General features: G+C 43.5%; 1 protein-coding gene across 1 annotated transcript in view; it reads right to left on the reverse strand.

The window, feature by feature from the left end:
• glra2 (glycine receptor, alpha 2) overlaps positions 1–19,092 on the reverse strand; it is a 164,068-nt gene extending 144,976 nt beyond the window's left edge. Inside the window, exons 1-2 of the mRNA XM_067992687.1 lie at positions 19,025–19,092; positions 17,898–18,034 (exon numbers count right to left, since the gene is read on the reverse strand). Of these exons, the coding sequence (XP_067848788.1) occupies positions 17,898–18,034; positions 19,025–19,092 (205 nt within the window). The remainder of the gene's footprint in view (positions 1–17,897; positions 18,035–19,024) is intronic.
• Between the last annotated feature and the right edge of the window lie 561 nt (positions 19,093–19,653).

Genomic DNA, 19,653 nt, shown 5'->3' on the forward strand with positions numbered 1-19,653 from the left:
GAAGCCCAATTTCTTCAATGTTCTCTTTGTCGCATTCCATGCCTCCAGCCTCCACAAACCAGAACTCATTCAAAACACCTCCTATCCTCACACTTCCCATCACCCCATTACACCTGTCCCCACAAAGTCCCACTGGCTCTCAATGCTCCACTGAATTGAACCTGATCTTTCTCCTCACCCTCAAATCCCGCTATGGCCTTGCCCCACCCCACCTGAGCTATCTCCGTCAGTTGTAGATCGTTGCATGCGCCCTCCACTCCTCTGTGACTGCTCCTTCCTCTCCACGCACAGTGCCACTCTTCGAACAACTATGCCCCTGTCCTCTGGAACTCACGACCCCAGCACATTCTCCTTGTGTATTTCCCTCCCTGTCTTCAAAAGACTCCTTAAGACGCGTCTCTTTAACTCCCCTTTCACCCTCCTGCTCAGTGTTGACTCTTTGTCCATCACTCTGTAAAGCACTCTGAGAGATCCCTGTACAGAAGGAGGACTTTAGAAACTGCTAAGGGCTTTTTTCTTCTTACCTTGACTGAGCTGAGCCACTGCCAGCCCTCGCCCCCACCACAACCACAATGCTCTTTACAAACCGTTCCATTTTTTGTGAATCACTTGGTTTTAATATGTGCCTTGATTTCAAAAGCAGATGTTGTTTTATTGCTAATTTTAAGGCCCTTCACATGACATCACCACATCCTCTCAGTAAATCCTTACTGAAATGAGCCAAAAGAAACCCCGACTCTTAAAAAGTAATGTTTTACTAATGATGCATATTGTGTTAATAAAGTGTAGATGGAGGCCTGTTAATTTATACCGAATATATTATTTGTGGCCATTAGAACTCATTTGCATCAATTATCTGGTGGCACCACTTGGTGGCTATGTTGCTTCAGCTACCTGACATTTCTCATCTATTTAATTAATTTATTAATTAGCTAATCTCCTTTAGTAGCCTTTAGATTATTGGAAGCATCTAACTGAATTATAGTTAAAAAAATGCTTTAGTAGCAGATTACAGTCCCCTAAGATATTAACTGTGGTTATTAGGCATTTTTTACAAATTTTTGGCAGGGGGTGGCACATTTCTCCCTTCCTGACGGCATTGGCCCTTCCTGGGAAACAGTTCCCTGGGCATTCTCAGGCCAAATATCTCACGAAAGTGGGGCTTCTTTATGGGTGAGCTTAGGCATGGGTGAGTGCCAGCAAGGCCATTCAATAATGGAGGATAAAATCAATCATGTCCTCACCCAACCTTTGCACAGAAGGGGCTTAGAGAATTAAAAAGGGACAGGTTGCATAAACTTGGCTTGTATTCCCTTGAGGATAGCAGTTTGAGGGGTCATCTGATCAAAGCATTTAAAATGTTAAAATAATTCGATAAGGTAGATACAAAGAGGCTATTTCCTCTGATGGGGGAATTAAGAACAAGGAAACATGACCTTAAAATTAGAGCTAAGCCATTTAGGAGGGAAATCAGGAAGCACTTTTTCACACAAAGAGTAGCAGAAATTTGGAATTCTCTCCTCCAAAAGGCTGTGGATGCTGAGACTATTGGAGCTTTCAAGACTGAGATAGATCGATTTTTGTTACCTAAGGGCATCATGGGATATGGAGCCATGGCGGGTAAATGGAGTTTAGGTACAGATCAGCCATGATCTAATTGAATGGCAGTGCAGGCTCGAGGGGCTGAATGGCCTACTCCTGTTCCTATGCTCCTATTGCTAGTGCTGCCCCAATTGATGCCAGCAAACTCAGGATGGACTGGGAATTGAACCTGGCAGCTTCCTGGTCTGTATGGCTCAGCTACCCACTGGGTAAACTCATTGAGCAGAAAAGGAAACCTTGAGCTTTGTCTGTTGAGAGCATGCAGAATTTTATAATTTATATTTTCAACCTTATAGAGGAGTTGCACTACTAACGGCAGCCACATTGGGAAAGGCAGGAAAGAAAGTATTCAAATTCATTTATTGTAACACCTCAATTAGATCATCTTCTATGCTCAAGGGAACACAAGTCTACACTATGCAACTTGTTTAACCCTTTTAGCCCCAGTAGCATTCTGATGAATCTGCGCTGCACCCCCTTCAAGGTCAATATATCCTTCCTGAGGTGTGCTGCCCAGCACCGAATGCATTGGGGGAGCTTCTAGTTGCCTCAGCGCCCGCATGTTAGGAAGGGAACAATCAGCTAGGATTCCCATTCTTGACTGCTATCTAGTGATCTCCAGCTAGGAGTGGATGTGTGGACGTTGGGTGAGGACAGGGTCAGGCTTGCCTAGGATGCCACTGATAGCCGATCAAATGCGAGCTTGACGCTGAGTTTTAGCAGAAGAAAAATAGACTCATGGGTAAGGTGCTGGAAGCACTCATGGAACTAAATCCCACCAAGACTTCAATGCTGCTGCCATATGTGGGGAGGCTCTTTTGGATATTCTGGTCAGCATACAAGGAAAAGCAGGTTGTCTGACAGATCTTCCTTCTTTGGTATTGGGCTGAACTTTCCTTAGACTTCTGCCCGCCTTTCCTACCTTGCCACAACCCTGCCCTGTTATCCTGGGTTGAGGTTCACAACACATGCAAAGTGCGCTCCTGGAACTCCCTACCTAACAACATTGTACGAGCACCTTCACTTCATGGACAGCAGCGGTTCAAGAAGGCCCGCCACCACCTTCTCAAGGGCATCTAGGGGTGGACAATAAATACTGGCCTTCCCAGCGATGCCCATATCCTGAGAATGAATATTTTAAAAAGGGAGGGTGCCAATGCCACTGACAAAATTCCAATGATGCTGCAATGGGTGAGCAAGAGGGGGTGAGGCACTTAAAGGGGCAGAACAGCCCAAAGACAGCAGGAATAGCAGTCTTTGGAAGTGAATATTGAACTCAAAACTCCTCACTGAGATTCATACTCTAACTCACTCTTTCTCAGGATCTGAAAACCAGTTACGTGCCAGCAAACACTGACCAACATCTTGAAAAAAACTGACATACCCCTCAAATGATGAAAATGTAAGAATGACTCTGACATGTGAAAACAGATCACCTGCATTACAACTTGAGCTGTAGGTATAGAAAGCTTGTATTAGAGAACAAAAGCACATGAAAGCCGAAAGGGAAAATCCAAATGTTGAATCATTAAATTGGTGGTGCACTTCTAGAGGGGTCCTGAGTTATGCTCCCGCAAAATGTTTACCTTTAGATTAAAAATTATGCACTTTGATTCATTTTCAGCACTTTTATACTTCACAATTAATAATTTTTTTAAAGAAAAAACAAAGATATTTGAATTTTCAACAAACCAATCAGAGCATAATTTATCTAAAAGTTACCCCAAAGTCACGCTCCCACACCCAAAGCCCCATTGCCCCAGTTCACAAAAACAGTTTACACCTCGGGAACCAGCTCACAGAGACACTGTGCCCCATCCTGCTCTCCAACCTTCCACAGAGACATGGGGCTCGATTTTTGGACGTCTGAGCCTGCGGGTTCGTGGCAGGGGGGCTGCGAAAATCGGAGAGTCCCGGGGCAGGTCCGGAGCCCAGCTCCAACGTGCCTACTTCCGGGTTCCCCAGTGACGCGCGTACATGCGCACGCAGCCCCCGCGTGCGTGCGGGACTCCCACCAGCAATTAAAGCCGGCGGGATCCCATTTAAACCAATTAATTAGATAGTTCAGGTCGTTTGCATACCTGATTTGTTGGATATTTTAGGAGGGGTGGGATTTTCACCTCAACTGAGCGTGTTTCCCCTACTGGGGGAAACACTCCCAGTTGAAATGGACGTGTTGCAGCCACCAGCGTGTGGGAGCTGCAAAGGTCCATTTGACAGGTGGGGGGGGGGGAGACCCTCACTCATTGCAGGAGGCCACTCTGTCACTTTGGACAAAGTTTGGCCTCCACCACCCTCCTCCTAACAATAAAATTCACCAACTTGGAACCTCAACCCCGGTGTCCAGACACATTTACCTACCTTGCGGACCCCCTCAAATGTACATCATCCGGATGGGGGCCGCCATAGCTGCAGTCATGACCTCCTCGGAGGGCGAACAGCATCACCAGCCTCACCGGCCACGCCGTCCACCTCTGACACGTGGAGCCCCACAACCCAGTGCTGTGACACATCCACCTGCACAGCCTCCTTCATGCCGAGCTGCTCCCGGCTGGCCCGAGCACCATCTTCTTACCTGTCACTGTCAAAGCCATCACTGCCCTCAACAACTTCTCCTCCACATCCTTACAGGGTGCTACCAGGGAAATCGCCGACGTCTCTCAGTCGTCTGCACAAAAGAGCCCTGCAAATACACCTACACCCACTCTGCAGTGACACAATGGCTGGCATCAGTTGTGGGTCTTCATGGTGATCCTCAGGAAAGGGCATTATTGCACAAACCAGACAAGATTTGCAAAGATGTGGCAGTAGTGGTGACAATATAATATGTAATGTGAGTTGATCAGAAATCAAATATAAGTAAAAACCATGACAAACCCTCAAACACCCTTGTGCATTCTCTCCATGCTCACGGCACGTTTGCCTTACGCTGCCTACTACACATACATGATGCATGCCCTGTGGCTGCAGCACAGGTAGTGGCAGGTTGGGTAAGGCTGACCGTGAAAGAGATACATGAGAGGGTGAGTATGAGATAGAGCCATAAGATTTTATGAGGATTGGGTTGAGTGGTAGTGGCGGGATGAGCACTGGCGAGGTGAGTAAGTGCAGGTAAAATGAGGATGAGCTTTGAGTGGGTGTGAGGAGTGACATGATAGAGTAGTGTTGGCAGTGCAGAAGGAGATGTGGGGTGGGGGCGATGATGTGGCAGACGGAGTGTAGGGGAATGAGTAAGTGTACTCACTTCAGCTGACCTACTTAGGTCATTGAAGTGCCTCCTGCACTGTATGCAGGTGCGTGATATGTTGGTGGTGCTGGTGACCTGCTCTGCCACCTCAAGCCAAGCCTTCTCGGTGGCAGAGGCAGGCCACTTCCTCCCGCCTGTCGAGGAGAAGATCTCTGTCCTCCCCCTCCTCCTCACCCCATCCAGTAGGACCTGGAGTAAGGCATCATTAAACCTGGGAGCAGTCTTCCCCCTGGACTGCTCCATGCTGTAATTTTGGCTCCTTTCTGCAGCATCAGTCAGTGGAGGACTGCCCCTTTAAATAGGGCTCCTCCAGCTGACAGACTATGATGCGGCTGCGCAGTCCGCCCACTGCGCAGCTTTCCAGCGTGAAACCCGGAAGCCAAGGTAAGTGCCTTCAATTAGGCTGCGATCACGTGCGGAGCACCCCAAATTCACTGGGCGTGTTACCCACGTGCCCAGTCGACCCCCCGCTGCGAACCTGCCTCCCTCCTAATATCGAGCCAATGCTGTTCTCTGCCAACCTCACGGGTCTTCTCCCTCTCCACCTCCATTCAACCTGGCACTCTTCTCCCCCTCCAATGCCAGATAAACCAGTACCCTTCTTGAACTCTTCCTCCAGTTCAAACTAGCACTCTTTCCATTGATTGCATTGGCTGGAAAAGTGGAGGCAGCCTGATTTTCCATTTTACACTTGCTGTGATGAGAGGGTCCTGCTGGTGGGGTGGGATCTCAGTACTAATTAAAGCTTCCTCGTCAATAAGCATCTCTGTAAAAATACATTATTCATGGATCCCTCGTTTATCAAGTAACCGTGCAAAACTATTTCTCAGTCAGTAGTTTTTCTTTCCTTTTTTTTTCTTGACATTGTAGTTGTTGTTAAGCTAACTTAAGGGTTAAGTCATGGCAGGAGATCCCAGACCCGTGTCATGTTCCTCTTGTGGGATGTGGGAATTCAGGGATCCTTCCTGTGTCCCTGGTTCCTTCACCTGCGGGAAGTGTGTCCAGCTGCAGCTATTGTTTGACCGCTTGACGGCTCTGGAGCTGCGGATGGACTCACTTTGGAGCATCCGCGATGCTGAGGAAGTCGTGGATAGCACGTTCAGTGAGTTGGTCACACCACAGATAAAAATTATTGAGGGAGATAGTGAATGGGTGACCAACAGACAGAGGAAGAGTAGGAAGGCAGTGCAGGGGTCCCCTGCGGTCATCTCCCTCCAAAACAGGTATACCGTTATGGATACTGTTGGGGGAGATGGCTCACCAGGGGAAGGTGACAGCGGCCAGGTTCATGGCACCGTGGCTGGCTCTGCTGCACAGGAGGGCAGGAAAAAGAGTGGCAGAGCTATAGTGATAGGGGACTCGATTGTAAGGGGAATAGACAGGTGTTTCTGCGGACGCAACCGAGACTCCAGGATGGTATGTTGCCTCCCTGGTGCAAGGGTCAGGGAAGTCTCGGAGCGGCTGCAGGACATTCTGGAGGGGGAGGGTGAACAGCCAGATGTCGTGGTGCATATAGGCACCAACGATATAGGTAAAAAACGGGATGAGGTCCTACAAGCTGAATTTAGGGAGTTAGGAGTTAAACTAAAAAGTAGGACCTCAAAGGTAGTAATCTCAGGATTGCTACCAGTGCCACGGGCTAGTCAGAGTAGGAATGACAGGATAGCTAGGATGAATACGTGGCTTGAGAGATGGTGCAAGAGGGAGGGATTCAAATTCCTGGGCCATTGGAACCGGTTCTGGGGGAGTTGGGACCAGTACAAATTGGACGGTCTGCATCTGGGCAGGACTGGAACCAATGTCCTAGGGGGAGTGTTTGCCAGTGCTGTTGGGGAGGGTTTAAACAAATGTGGCAGGGGGATGGGAACCGATGCAGGAAGTCAGTGGGAAGTAAAGTGGTGACAGAAACAAAAGGCAGTCAGGGAGAGTGTACAAAACATGACCGGACAGATGGTCGGAGAAAGCAGGGCAAAGACCAAGGGAAGTCTAGATTAAACTGCATTTATTTCAATGCAAGAAGTCTGATGGGCAAGGCAGATGAACTCAGGGCATGGATGGGTACATGGGACTGGGATGTTATAACTATTACTGAAACATGGTTAAGGGAGGGGCAGGACTGGCAGCTCAATGTTCCAGGGTACAGATGCTATAGGAAAGATAGAGCAGGGGGTAAGAGAGGAGGGGGAGTTGCGTTCTTGATTAGGGAGAACATCACGGCAGTAGTGAGAGGGCATATATCCGAGGGTTCGCCCACTGAGTCAATATGGGTAGAACTGAAAAATAAGAAGGGAGAGATCACTTTGATAGGATTGTACTACAGACCCCCAAATAGTCAACGGGAAATTGAGGAGCAAATATGTAAGGAGATTACAGACAGCTGCAAGAAAAATAGGGTGGTAATAGTAGGGGACTTTAACTTTCCCAACATTGACTGGGACAGCCATAGCATTAGGGGCTTGGATGGAGAGAAATTTGTTGAGTGTATTCAGGAGGAATTTCTCATTCAGTATGTGGATGGCCCGACTAGAGAGGGGGCAAAACTTGACCTCCTCTTGGGAAATAAGGAAGGGCAGGTGACAGAAGTGTTAGTGAGGGATCACTTTGGGACCAGTGATCATAATTCCATTAGTTTTAAGATAGCTATGGAGAACGATAGGTCTGGCCCAAAAGTTAAAATTCTAAATTGGGGAAAGGCCAATTTTGATGGTATTAGACAGGAACTTTCAGAAGCTGATTGGGAGAGTCTGTTGGCAGGCAAAGGGACGTCTGGTAAGTGGGAGGCTTTCAAAAGTGTGTTAACCAGGGTTCAGGGTAAGCACATTCCTTATAAAGTGAAGGGCAAGGCTGGTAGAAGTAGGGAACCTTGGATGACTCGGGAGATTGAGGCCCTAGTCAAAAAGAAGAAGGAGGCATATGACATGCATAGGCAGCTGGGATCAAGTGGATCCCTTGAAGAGTATAGAGATTGCCGGAGTAGAGTTAAGAGAGAAATCAGGAGGGCAAAAAGGGGACATGAGATTGCTTTGGCAGATAAGGCAAAGGAGAATCCAAAGAGCTTCTACAAATACATAAAGGGCAAAAGAGTAACTAGGGAGAGAGTTGGGCCTCTTAAGGATCAACAAGGTCATCTATGTGCAGAACCACAAGAGATGGGTGAGATCCTGAATGAATATTTCACATCGGTATTTACGGTTGAGAAAGGCATGGATGTTAGGGAACTTGGGGAAATAAATAGTGATGTCTTGAGGAGGTGCTGGAAGTCTTAACGCGCATCAAGGTAGATAAATCTCCGGGACCTGATGAAATGTATCCCAGGACGTTATGGGAGGTTAGGGAGGAAATTGCGGGTCCCCTAGCAGAGATATTTGAATCATCGACAACTACAGGTGAGGTGCCTGAAGATTGGAGGGTAGCAAATGTTGTGCCTTTGTTTAAGAAGGGCGGCAGGGAAAAGCCTGGGAACTACAGACCGGTGAGCCTGACATCTGTAGTGGGTAAGTTGTTGGAGGGTATTCTGAGAGACAGGATCTACAGGCATTTGGAGAGGCAGGGACTGATTAGGAACAGTCAGCATGGTTTTGTGAGGGGAAAATCATGTCTCACGAATTTGATTGAGTTTTTTGAAGGGATAACCAAGAAGATAGATGAGGGCTGTGCAGTAGACATGGTCTACATGGACTTTAGCAAAGCCTTTGACAAGGTACCGCATGGTAGGTTGTTACATAAGGTTAAATCTCACGGGATCCAAGGTGAGGTAGCCAATTGGATACAAAATTGGATTGACGACAGAAGACAGAGGGTGGTTGTAGAGGGTTGTTTTTCAAACTGGAGGCCTGTGACCAGCGGTGTGCCTCAGGGATCAGTGCTGGGTCCGCTGTTATTTGTTATTTATATTAATGATTTGGATGAGAATTTAGGAGGCATGGTTAGTAAGTTTGCAGATGACACCAAGACTGGACAGTGAAGAAGGTTATCTAGGATTGCAACGGGATCTTGATAATTGGGCCAGTGGGCCGATGAATGGCAGATGGAGTTTAATTTAGATAAATGTGAGGTGATGCATTTTGGTAGATCGAATCGGGCCAGGACCTACTCCGTTAATGGTAGGGCGTTGGGGAGAGTTATAGAACAAAGAGATCTAGGAGTACAGGTTCATAGCTCCTTGAAAGTGGAGTCACAGGTGGATAGGGTGGTGAAGAAGGCATTCAGCATGCTTGGTTTCATTGGTCAGAACATTGAATACAGGAGTTGGGATGTCTTGTTGAAGTTGTACAAGACATTAGTAAGGCCACACTTGGAATACTGTGTACAGTTCTGGTCACCCTATTATAGAAAGGATATTATTAAACTAGAAAGAGTGCAGAAAAGATTTACTAGGATGCTACCGGGACTTGATGGTTTGACTTATAAGGAGAGGTTGGATAGACTGAGACTTTTTTCCCTGGAGATTAGGAGGTTTAGGGGTGATCTTATAGAAGTCTATACAATAATGAGGGGCATAGATAGGTAGATAGTCAAAATCTTTTCCCAAAAGTAGGGGAGTCTATAACATGGGGGCATAGATTTAAGGTGAGAGGGGAGAGAAACAAAAAGGTCCAGAGGGGCAATATTTTCACTCAAAGGGTGGTGAGTGTCTGGAACGAGCTGCCAGAGGCAGTAGTGGAGACGGGTACAATTTTGTCTTTTAAAAAGCATTTGGACAGTTACATGGGTAAGATGGGTATAGAGGGATATGGGCCAAGTGCAGGCAATTGGGACTAGCTTAGTGGTATAAACTGGGCGACATGGACACATTGGGCCGAAGGGCCTGTTTCCGTGTTGTAAATTTCTATGATTCTATGATTCTATAGTCATTAGAAACTAAGGAGCCTGACTCTCCTCTCAACTGGCAGCTGCATTTCACAGAAGGAACATTGCCAAATACTGGAAGAATTGCTAAGAATTTCTTCCTAGCATTGCTCCAGTGTGCATCCAAACAAGCTGATCAAGGAATAGCACTGATAAGATCCATGGTAATGTTTGCTTTGCACTTGCCCAGGGAATGCACTGATAAAGCATATATAAAAATTGATCCATGCCTTATTGGCTCAGTAATGGATAAGGTTGGAACTGGGCTATTATCATGCTCTACCCATTTCTAATCACTTATTTCTCTCTAATATCCTTGCGGAAAAATAGAAAGTAATTTTTCCCCTGCATCATAAATCCCCTACCAGCCTGCTGCCCAAAGCCACTGAGCCAGTGCAGGACTGACCCATGTATTCTCCAAACTCCCAACTTGTCCAACTTGGCTGAATTATACTTTCATGTGCAATAAAATTCTGGGGCATGGCTGAAAAATGATGATTTCTGAGACCTGTCACTGATATGCTGACAAGCCTGAAGAAATGTTGACTGTTGGCTTGAAACACCGATGGTTGAAGTATGAAACTTTGGAACTCCTTACTATCTTCGGTATTTTCTTCCTCCGACAATCTCTGCAGGCTTCTAAAACCCAAGTCTGACATCACCTAATCACTATTTTCTGATTTACCTCATCTCTTTTACCATTTTCATTCTTTGTGATGTCCTACACTGAAGACCTACAAATTGTAGTGGGTAAGAGCTAAATGATCTCATCCACATTAGATAAATTTGGATGAACATCTAGACTGATAAGATCAGAGGTGAGTTTGAATTCCAAAGAGTTCTGAATACAGTAGCAATTTTGCTTTGGCTTGTATTGGTTTCCTGCATGCAAAGGGGATTAATAAATACATCATTTATGACATTATTATAGCAACATAAATTGCTCTGATACAATCAGCTTAGTAATGGGACTCATTGTAGGCTGGCAGTGTACCAATTTGTTGGATCTCTACTATTTTCAGCAAGGCCTTTACTCTAATGTTCCTCTTTACCTATGTATCTCCCTAATTGACACTGATGGCGGCTGTAATTACAGAGTAAAATAAATGAAACCTCGTCAGCACATCAAAATAGTGTACTTCTTAGTGAACTTTACACTATATTGATCTGGTAACACACAGAATTAACAAAATGGTGTCACTGAAAATAGCAATAATGTGCGTTGGCCAGTCATTAAATGTAATGAGGAATAAGTGTACATGCCACACTGCCCTGCTCTCTCAGCTGAAGTTGCAAGCATGGAATTGTAGATCAGAAATGTAGACTTAAAGCAAAGAATAACAAAAGAGTCTACCATTGCAGGAGAGCAGTTTCCCATCCATCAAACCTGGCATAATGCAGCCTTAAGTTTCAGCTAAAGTAGGTGTCAATCTATTATAAGATACCAATAGGCTGAATTCTGTCTTCTCAATCCCCAGTGTAGAGTATTGGTAACCTAAGAATGTAGGAGTCTTAGTAGACTTAATGGTAAACATGTCCAACCAATGCAGAGCAGCAATCAATAAAGCTAACAGTATGTTGAACAGTAGACTATAAGTCACAGGAGGCATAGTGCTCCGGTCAGATCAGATCTTGAATATTAGGTCCAGTTCTGGTCACCAAGAAACATGGGAGAAATTCATGCACTGGAAGCAGTGCAGAGAAGATCCATGAGGCAGATCCTCCAGAGGCCCGAGTTATGAGGAAAGACTGGAGAGGCTTTGGCTTTTCATCCTGGAAAGGAGCTGTCTGGGAGCTCATCTGGGATATAGAAGATTGTTAAGGGTATCGAAAAAGTTAACCCAGAATACTACTTTAAATTAAACTGCAGGAGTAGAACCAGGGAACACAGGTTCAAACTAGTGAAAGGTAATTTTAGGACTGATGCCAGGAAATTCTTCTTCACACAAGAGTGATCAATGTGTGGAACAAACCTCCAGAAAGCTTAGTGGAGGCAAAAAACCTGGACTAATTTACAAAACAATTGGATGCTACATTGGTGGACAATAGGATTTCTCTGGATGGATGGATTAAGATGTGCAGAACGGTCTTCCTCATCTGTAATGATCTTGTGATCTTGTGAACTGACAAACACTTGGTGAGGGGTAAACTGTATCATCACCAGCCCGTTTACATAGTCTAATGCCTTGTTTGTAGTAACAACTGGAATTTTTTTTATCACTATTTGCCTTATCAAAAGCGATTACAATTTTGATTACTTCTATCAGATCTTCTCTTAATCTTCGCTGTTCTAATAAAAAAGAGTCTAAATGAGTAATTTTAACCCTGCACCCTCGGCAGAAGTTGGGTGGGTGGGCAGTTACAACTGGTCATAGGAATCATCCGCAAATGTCCTACACTGGTCCAGCAGGCTACAATTTTAACCTGCTTTTTTGAGCGTACAAGAGAGACGCCAGCAGGGTCCTTCTTTAAATATGCAAATCAGGCTCCGATTATATCATCGGTGCCCGACTGCTATTTTAACTGTGTGCCTGAGCAGGAAATTGGTTGTGGCTTTCCTGCCAGGTCCACCTAGAGGGAAGAGGAATCTGGGCCAGTAAAGGCCCAAAAAGGTAAGTCTTTTTACTTTGTTTGACTTTCCTTATGGAGCCAGGAGGAGCAGGGCTCCCATCCTCCCAATTGCAAGGCGCTTCCAAAGCCCCCTCCCCATGACTTAGCTGAGTGACGGACCCCAGCGGCATCCGGTCAACCGACATTCTGCTCCTGCACACCGGCCAGCTGCCACTCCTTCCAGTTTATAGCGGGAAACTGACCAAGGGCATGTAGATGAGGCCTGGGGGTTAAAGACCCCCGGGTGTCATGCTGCTGAAGCCAGGACAGTTTGCCATTTGCCTCGGCACCCGCCTGATTCCCACCCCAAGTTAAAACAGGGGCTTCAAGTTTCTCTAGTCTCTCCTCAGAACAAAAGCCTCTCACCCCTGTTATCATCTTAGTAAATCTCTTAGTAGCCTCTCTATGGCCTTGACATCCTTCCTAAAATAGGGCGACCAAAACTGGACACAGAAAAGGAGATTTTCTGTTTTGGTTCTTCCAGCACATGATAGGAGCACACCTTGGGAAATTGTGTACCCCCATCCATTAATTTTAATATGTGAAAAATCATTGGCTGGATGTGTACAATTTCCTGATATACCAGGAGCTCCAAAACAAAATATCTCCCCTAATATTTGAGCTATGGGCTAACTAATGATTTGTTCAGGTTTAGCAATGCCTCTTTACATTTATACTCTAAGCCCCAATTTATAAAAACCTAGGCTCCCATATATGGTTTTCAAATTTTTATCAACTTTTCCTCCCACTTTTGAAGATTTATGTATCTGAACCACCAAGTCTCCTGCCCGTCTACTCCTTTTAATGCTTTACTATTTGGAGAATATTTCTGGTTCTTAGTCTTCCTCCCAAAATGTATCACCTCACATTTCTCTACATTAGATTTCATCTAACATCTATCTGCCCAATCTACTAACCCATGTCCTCCTGAAGTCGCTTACAGCCGTCTTCAACTTGACTATGCTCCTTATTTTTGTGTTGTCTTCAAATTTTGATATTGATATTCTGCTCCTATACTCAAGTCCAGGTCATATAAAATAAGCGCAAAGTTTCCCAATGTTTGCCCATGGTCTTTCCTGCATTTTTTTTCAGTGTATCTGAGCTCAGTCCCTCTTTACCCCATTGGAATTTGCTTTCTTCCAGTCGGGTCCATTTATCTTTGACCATTCCCTCTCTTTTTCAATTTCATATTTTGAACCTAATTATGTTATAGTTTCTATTCCCTAGATGTTCCCCAATTATTACATTACCTACTTGTCCAACTTCATTTCCTGTAACTAGATCCAAAACTGCCCCCTTCCTTTATGGGGTAAAAACATACTGATCTAAGAAGCAATCCTTAGCACAATGAAAAATCCCCTCTCCTTCTTTGCCACTTACATCACTTTTACCTGAGTCTATCTTTAGAAAATTAAAGTCACACATTAATATACATGTTATTTTTGCATACTTCTCTGCTCATCCTGTCTCCTACCTTATTCCCACTGATTCGTGGTCTATAATAAATTTGAAATAGTGTAACAGTTGTCTTCTAATGCTTTAATTTTAACCAAATAAATTCATAATTTGCAGTTTGCTTATATCTATGTATTTTATAATCAAAGCTCTGTTACACAACCACTGTCCCTAGCCCCCCCCAACTTTTTCATGTAACCTTACATGCTATATTATTGGACATTCACAACACTACATAATCCATTACAACACCTAGAATGCAAGTCATCCAAAGACTGTGGTATTAATATGGATCATCGACTGGCTCCAGCAAATTTTGAATACTAGAGTCCATCTTTGGTATACAATGTGGGTATCTATATGTAATGAGTTCCTAGGGAGTAGCATGCAGACACACTAACCATTCTTGCTGGACAGCTTTACTGGCATGTATTTTTATTATGAGCATTGGTATTGTAAACCGAACTTTAAATCTAAAGATCAGAAAGAAAGCGCAGTCATATGAAGCAATCTCTTCTTTTTCAGTGAATGAAAGCACTACCCTCCACCATAAGATAGAGTCTGAATGGCTCTGCCATTATTTTGACACTTCACTTGTTAACAGTGATCATTTTTGATTGTGTTATTATTCCCACAACTATTCTTTTCATTTTTTGGTCCCAATACAATATTACTTATATAGTTAAGTTGTTAGAATTAATAACAACAAAACTATTAAATCAACCATTTCATATTTGGAAAAACATGAAGAACAATTGCGAAACAACCACAGAAAATATCAACAACCATTTCCAGAAGAATCTTTCTGAAACTCTTCCCCTCTAACATAAATCATGCAACAAAGTATAATAAGGACTCAACTACCTGATGTTGAAGACACCTTGCATTATGCTTCTTAAACAGCAGATTATTTCTCCTTGCATTCTAATAGAAGCTTTAAAGTGAACAAATAAAATGCTTCACATCTACTGCACCTCATCAGCTGGCTTTCCCTGCCATGTCTCTGAAGCTATTCACCCCCTACCTCTGCAACCTGCATGCCCACTTAATCTGAATACAAAATCATTCAGCGGTTTCTTTACATACTCAATGAGCTGCCATTGGGGCAAGGGACAGATGAGAGAACGTTTCCAATAACTCAGCCCGCTTTGGCAAATAAAGTAAATCTCATACAGAAGGTATGTGTGCCACTGTGGCTGTTAATTCCTTTCAGGCACTTTATACAACAGCTTTATTATCTTTCTGATCTCCAATTTCGCTGCCACATTGGAAAATGGAAATATCTTCTTTTTAAAAAACATTTGATAAAACTGCCATACTAAATGCAAAAAAGAGCTGGAATAATGAACATGGCAAAAAGAATGTTTCTTTATAAATCTTTGAATAAAGTAGTACAGCATCTCAGAAGGGATAAGGAATTGGAAATGTAATACAGTATGATTACAATGAAAGTCATTTCCCCCACAAAATGGCAAAAGACCGCTGTGTAATATCTGGAACGATTAGGATCTAATGCAAATATTCATCGAGAAAAAAGCATAGCTCAAGTGTGAATATTCTATTAGAGCTACATATTGGCCTTGTTAATGGATTACCAAAGTATTCTGTGAAAATATTTGATGATTTATTTTGCACTATACTACTGTCATTTAAATCCATTGCACACACATGCCACAAACACCGTTCAGTGTTGGTGCATTTATAGCAGCCTTTGGACAATGTTCTTTAACTTATAACCAGGCAAGTAATAAATATATGGTTAATTGGCATTGGTTAGGAGTCTTTAGGTATTCTTAGTACTAATTATGTTTTGTTTCTGTGATAAAAATCATCAGAACCATTCTTGTGGTTTAATGATGACTTTAATGAACAAAGGAAGATGTATATTCAAATGATGGGGTACAGAAAATGTTCTACAAATGACAAAACCTGTCAAAGAAATAGGTTGACCATGTCAGAATTCAAATAGTTTGCATAACCCTCATGTGCTGCTGTAATTATTAGATGATATTCAGCATATATTGAGACAATTCTTCATGTACCACTATTTATTCCAACCACAGATTCCGAAAATGAACAAACTTCTAATTCCTTCCTCCCTATTTATTAATAAACAGTGAATGACTGACCAACTGGATTATGTGTTCAACCTATTTTCTCACTTGTACAGTTACACAAATCTACCATTAACTTTGGTAACATTGTACAAATAACAGATAATCATTGAGGAAAATTCTATGCATCAATTTAAGGCAGCACTTCTGTCCCTTAAGCAAACTTCAGGTAAATGATTGGGAGGAAATTAATCTGAAAACATGGCAACATGAGGTTGCTTCTAAGTATAAACTACCACCCCCACCCCCTTCCCTTCCAAAAGCAGTTACCCTTAATGCCACAGATCGATATTGGGGCAGTATTGGTGTCCTTTAAGATGCTGGAAACAAGCAAATAAAACAGCAAAAGGAAAAGCACCCCAGAAATCTCAATGTAATCAGATATATAAAATTAACAAGTAACACAGATCTTGAAAGAGAAAAACAGTCAAAAGATAGAATATGTATCTTGTGCTAATATTTGGACCAAATACTGAAATGAACATACACATGTGGACATAAGTATGGACTCCAACAGCAACCAGAGATAAAGTATCTACCTTTCAGCTTCTGCCTTCAATGGGAAGTGCCATAAATCACTACTAGTCTTCATTGATTAAGATGTTATTCACAATCACGAGCCCTACTCCTCTGCAAAAAATACTGAAATATAAAATATTGTTGCCACATGCCTATTATTCCTGAGTTACCATCTCCACACGCTCTATCCCACAAACACATTGAAATCAGACATCATTTGTTGTGACCCCCTCCCCTCTCCCACCATAACCACTCTTTCTGGTAAGTGAGAATGAACAATGTGGTTCAAGGATATGCTGATAGGGTTAGTTGAAGAGGGGTGGGAGAGGCTCATGTGCAGCATAAACACCAGTATAGACCAGTTGAGCTGAATGGCCTATTTCTGTGCTGTGGACTCCATGTGATGTCAAGTTATTACAAAACTAATGTATCAGACATAATCAAAAAAATCTGCATCAATTCAGTGTGAAGCAGTATAGGTCGCAAGAATCTTCACAACAGCATCATCTTTTTACTAGATATCAAATCTTGCTTTTGTGTGCACATGTCGGGTGGGGGGGACTATAGGAGAATAAATTATCTGAAGAACGCTTTCACACCAATAATACATTATTGAATGCTTGGTATCCAGATTTAATTACATCAATGTTTTCCCAGAGGTATTAAACCCTTTGGCTATCAGTTGTCTGAATATAGATTGATCCATGGGATGGTACGACACTCTGATTAGACAGACCGATAGAGCTGACTTGCAGCACTTACTGGACACTGTTGAGTATGCATAAATATTCTAAAAGCATATCAATGTTCATCAGGTGGAACATTAACTGTAAACGTTCATATGTACATCGCAATGCCTGCATTATAAATGAATCGTCTGCAAAATAAGCAATCACCATATCCCCCGTGCAAAATGTTGCCCTTAACCCAAACATACTTTAACGATTGCTTTTAGCATTGGGAATAATAAGGCGGAGGGTTAATATAAACCTACTTTAGCTTTACCACGGGTTATATAACTCGGAGAAAATGGTTGCATTATTAAAGGAAAACGGGTGTCAATATTCCTAGCAGACCTCAGAACAGTTACATTCCTTGGGTAAGTTAGACTGGAATGGCATGTGATTTCTTTTAGCGTTTGCCTCAATGATCCTGACTCTGGGCATTCCATTTGATGGAAGGATAGAGCAAACGAAAATAGCCTCAAAGTGCTTGGAGATCGGGCGTTGCCTTTTAATTGACAGTTTTATATCTTGAGCACATTAAGGGTTGAATCCGGCTCGTTGTGCAGCTTGTGTGTGTAAATGTTACTGACGTTGCTACACTCCAACCAAAGTTGGCGATATGGGTCTATCAAAGTCAGTCAAACAACTGTTATGTTAAATCCTCTCTTACACATCTAATCCCTTACTAAATTCAGAGGCACGCTAATTATCAGAATCGATCTAGATACAGAATCGTCAGACTATTTCTGCATCGATATTGGCCTATCACTTCTTTACCTTTAAAATTTGGTCTGATTCTGGCATCGTATCCTGATGTCTTCCCCATCAGTTTGTCCAGGAAATCTGAGGGGGACATGGTCTGCGAGGCCGGCTTGGTTGAAGATCTAGAATCATGTTCCTTGGAGAGAGCTAACCTGAAGAAAATACAACCCGGCGTTAGGAAGAGCTGCGCTGAAAATGTGCTCAAATACAAAGACTTAGCGCTGAATTGCATGGAGACTACAAGGCAGTGAGTTTGAATGTAAATAGTATGGGCGCTCTCAAAATCTAGCAAAGGGTCAAAGTGTCGTGCAAAAGTGCCACTTATTGGTGCCCAGTCTGATTCTCTTTTCAACTACAGTACACACATTTTTCCAATGACTACTTTAAAAAATGTCAGAGTCTGGCTTCAGGGGACGATACATATCAAACAGATTTCAATCTAAACACGTTTCATTCCGCCGAAAGCCAGTTATTTCCAAAGCTATTGGATGCAACAGGGATCCACAAAAAGTAGTCCACTAACAGAGATCAGCCATCAAACCTCCCCCCAATTTAAGGCGAGCAATCTTTATTTATTGTAGGAGATGTAACAGATTCGTTGGGGAACCGTCTATTGTTTATACATGATGGATCCTATTAACAGGTTAAGCCAATCTCAACATCAAACGTCAAGGAAAAATTGGAATCGCGAGGTTGCATTACCAAATATTTACGATTATCTGAAATCACGAATGCTCCACATAGCTTCACGTTCACAAGAATGAGATGGAATTTCAAGAACTTCCGCCACCACCTCGGTAAGAACTGTGTGTTGGCAATTCAAGGGGATAGTTTTCGCCTTCCGCTTAAAAGGCAGCAAATTAGGGGGAACACGTTGAAGTTTTCTCACGTTTAACGCATCAACTACTAGTATGTTTACAATATCGGGCTTCGATCCGACACAACAACCTCTCCCATAGGCTGGGGTTGCTTTGCTACTACAATACAACGCTGAGAAGACCAAGACACATTGGAAGTAATGCAATACGTGCTGTGCAATTCCCTATTGTTCCAGTCGCCGACCTGGTTATGCTAATAACCTGCAAAAATGGCAAAGGGAACGAACACAAGACAATTCGTGCACTGTTTCCCCCAATAAATACCTGAAGTTGCTTGTTTCTAAGATGCACGCAAACAACGTTGTCAGGATTTTCACAACTGGTCGATTCATTCCGCCAAACTCTTATCTCTCTGGTATCGCGGGCAATGTTCTAGAAATAAAGTCCCTCCCCGCCCTCCCCCCTCCAAAAAAAATAATAATCGGTAAATCGTGCAAGAAACTCAGATCCAACGCGTCTCCCCCAAACTGGCAGAAAGTAGAACTGGGTTGATGCAGGCGGAGAAAGAACAATAAAGGACATCAGTCCTCAGTATCATTGTTTAGGAGAAGACTTGGAGATCGAGCTGCTGCTGCTGGGAGTAAAGAGCGTCAGAATGGCATATTTTCCCAAAGCACCTCTGTAAACACGACGTCAGGGAACGGGAGGAATAAAACTTCATGTTACGGTAAACGGGTGAGCGTCGGCTTTCCTCCCGTGAAGCAGCAGCATCATCATATTCGGTGTTGTAAAGGATGAGAGGGGTGGGGATGCTGGAGGACGAGTTTATTCAGTGGAGAGCGGCACAGACAGTGGAGGAATGAGAGCTTTAACGCCGCTGGTCCATTTCAGCACTTGGACAGCTCCCGGGGCTCCCCACTTCAACACTGCGCATGTTCCACAGGACCCCTTTA

The sequence above is a fragment of the Heptranchias perlo genome, chromosome 11 (genome assembly GCF_035084215.1).
Source record: "Heptranchias perlo isolate sHepPer1 chromosome 11, sHepPer1.hap1, whole genome shotgun sequence".
NCBI classification, from domain to species: Eukaryota; Metazoa; Chordata; class Chondrichthyes; order Hexanchiformes; family Hexanchidae; genus Heptranchias; species Heptranchias perlo.